Source organism: Microtus ochrogaster, unplaced genomic scaffold (assembly GCF_000317375.1).
Source record: "Microtus ochrogaster isolate Prairie Vole_2 unplaced genomic scaffold, MicOch1.0 UNK42, whole genome shotgun sequence".
NCBI lineage: Eukaryota > Metazoa > Chordata > Mammalia > Rodentia > Cricetidae > Microtus > Microtus ochrogaster.
This window is the reverse complement of record NW_004949140.1, coordinates 325,835-328,949: the sequence shown is the minus strand read 5'-3', so window position 1 is coordinate 328,949 and position 3,115 is coordinate 325,835. Positions and strand designations below refer to the sequence as shown.

Here is a 3,115-nt window from a genome sequence, read left to right as displayed (position 1 = left end):
TCTTAAAAAAAAATCTCTGGACCAAGTTGATGAAAATATTCAAATTACATAATAGGTAGTCAAATTGGATAAACAGGATCACAAAACTCAGTGCCGTGAAATATAAAATAGTCTACATTCATGGTGTAATACCTAAGTGAGAAGCCAGGCACAGAGGCAAAAAGATACTTCTTCCTTCTGGAAAGTATCCAATGGCTGACTCAAATCAGTGGCCCCAAATCAAAGGTCATGAGCATGGGCATCTCTGGGATGTTAAAGGTCCTTTAGTAAGGATGTTGTTAAATACTCCATCCCGGAATCCCCCGAGTCTCACTGCACAAACAGGCCCAGCGCACAAGGGAACCTCTGCATGTTTGCTTGTCAGAACTCTTTCCTCTTCTCTGGCTCTGAAATGGGGAATGGGGTATTTCTGCAAGCAGAGACTGGGGTAGGGTCAGGACTATTAACCTACCAAACACTTGGAGAAACAATGCTTTCTGAACCATTCCCCAAGCTTGAAAATGGCCTATGCAGAGGACACTGGCATCTGAAGCGCCCCCCCCACTAAGTTCTTAGTACCCCGGGCTGGGCATACCTAAGCAGCCAGCAGGAAGAGGTATAGCAAAAGGATGGAGGATGGGAGACAGGGTGCAGCCTTCAGTGGCAGCATTTACCTTTCACAGGGTGCAGCTAGAACGGAGGCAGAGTAAGATTGTAGGCCCCTCCCCTCAGATGTTGGAGGAGCAAGCAGACCTGTATGCTGCATGATACTGAAAGTCTAGAGCAGCTGCGACCCTTTAACAGTTCCTGTTGTTGTGCTGACCCCAACCATAACATTTTTGTTGTTACTTCATAACTGTAATTTTGCTGCTGTTATGAATCATAATGTAAATATCTATTTTCCGATGGTCTTGGACCACGCCTATGAACGGGTGACTTGACCTCCAGAGGGGTCTCGACCCACAGGTTGCGAACCGCTGGTCTAGGGTCTGGGGAAGTGCATAGAGCTTCTACTAAAAGATCCTGGTCTGTCCATCCTTTTGTTCCTCTCTTTATCCCTCTACATCTCTCACAATTTTTTCCTACTTCCTAGCCCCTCTTCCCTTACTATCCATCCTGAGTTTGCAGAGCTTTCCCAGATGGGCCAAAGGGCAAAGCTAGACTTCTGGGAGTGTTCTTCTTCTCTCAGCAACTCAGACTCGGGCGCCATGAAGACATTGAACTAACTACATGAGTCTAACTGCAGCCTGCAGTGCACACCTGCCCACCAGCCCCCCTTGGCCTCTAAGTCCTGAAAGGTGGTGGATGGAGTTGGGGGGAGGGGCCGGGCAGGAAAAGAAAGATGCCACACACACACATACATACACGCACCCCCGCCAGCAAGCCTGCTACTTACTTCTTCTTCTCTTTATCTCTTTTCAGAGTCTGCGAGCCCCCAGCCTGAGAACCCTGAGATTGGAGCAGCTCAGCTGCTGTCTTTCTCTGTTTGAAAGCATTCACTTCATCATCCAGGGATTTCTTCTTATCCTCCAGCTTCTTCTTCTCTTCCTGGTGCAGTTTCTTCAGACGGTCAAACTTCTCATGCAGCTGGCAGAGAGGCACAGGGAAGTTAGAGGGACTCTCCCCCACCTCCCTGCAGCAGTGAGCAGTCCCCAGCCCAGCCAAGACCAGAGTGGGTGGGAACCACTGTGTCTGCAACCCGGTAGGACTCTGGAACAAGAGGAAACATTCCTGCCAGTAACAGCCATGGTGGCACTAAGGATTATTGTAGATTGCTGTAATTGTTCTCAGAATCTCTGCTCCTGAAATGGTCAAGGACCAATGTATTCTGTGTAAACAAAGATTTTATTTCAAAGAACCCCTGTAGTTATTGGGTGTAGTTGCTAATAATATGTACTTAGTTTGTTACAAGCCTAATCTAATCTAATCTAACTAATCTAACTAAATCTAATAGATTAAAACATTTTCATTAACACAGCACTCTATTCCTTTTCTTTTTGAGACAGGATCTTGCTGTACAGTTCAAGCTAACCTTGAACTCACAACCCTCCTGCCCTCTCTGCCTTTTGAGTACTGAGATAAAGATATAGGCCAGCATGCTTATCTTACTACACAGTTGCGGTAGGGTCTATTTTATGAGGAAACCAAAAGTCTCAGAAATGAAGGCATTTTCCCAAGGTCAACAAGTCTTTGGAGGATTCTATAATGGGATCATCCATATGTAAAGTTCTCCTTCTGGCTAAGCCCGTACTTTAGGATCTACCTGTCTCTGCTCCCCAAGGCTGAGCTACAGGCATGTACAGCCAAACGTGGCTTCTTAGATTGTTTAGGAACTAAGACCAAGAGAAGGGAAGTGCTGGCTGATATTCCAAAACTGCACTGGAGGTCAATTATTCTGGCGTTGAGATGGGAACGGGTAGAGGATGCTTGCAAGTCAAGGCCATTGCTTGAAAGAATAACTGCATATGTTTGATTCTTTTTAAAGAACTAATTACTATCAGGAGCTTATTACTTATTAGGGGCTGGAGGAATGGCTCAGGAGTTAAGAGCACTTTCCGCTTTTCCAGAAGACTCAGTTTTGGTCCCTGGCATTCACTTGGCAGCTCAGTCATCTGTAACTCCAGTCCCAGAGGATCCAATGCTCCAAAACATAACTCCAAAAATGTGGGCCTATTCCACCTTGTCTGAAGGTCAGAGAGTTTGAGTTCTTGTGCCTGCTCAAAGTTGTTGACAACAGGTGTGGCTCCACCCCCTGACATCAACGGGCCCCACTGCCCAGGAGAACTGGGTGTTCTGCTAGAGCAGCTCCACGCCAGCAGTTGCATCGGGATTTACATTTGCAATGGGCTAACGAGAAGAGCTGAACTGTAAATTTTATTGTATATTTCAAAATGGCCAAGAGTATAGTTCAAATGCACCCCCTATCAGTACTGGGAATGTTGAACCTCGGGCCTAAAGCATGCTACTGTACAAGAGCTTTACCACTGAACTACATCCCTAGCCCCCTTTCAGCTTTTCTTATTTAGAGACAGCGATTTACTAAATTGCCCAGGCAGGCCTTGAACTTGTGCTTTTGCTAGATTATAGCCCGTGTGACCAGACTTAGATCTTAAATGCTTCCAACAGAAAAAAAAAA

General features: G+C 46.0%; 1 protein-coding gene across 2 annotated transcripts in view; it reads right to left on the bottom strand.

The window, feature by feature from the left end:
• The window catches only part of Sept6 (septin 6), a 108,135-nt gene that overhangs the window by 36,967 nt on the left and 68,053 nt on the right, over positions 1-3,115 (bottom strand). For both annotated transcript variants that reach the window (XM_005368885.3, XM_026790140.1), the window contains exon 9: positions 1,376-1,566. In XM_005368885.3, the coding sequence (XP_005368942.1) occupies positions 1,376-1,566 (191 nt within the window). The remainder of the gene's footprint in view (positions 1-1,375; positions 1,567-3,115) is intronic.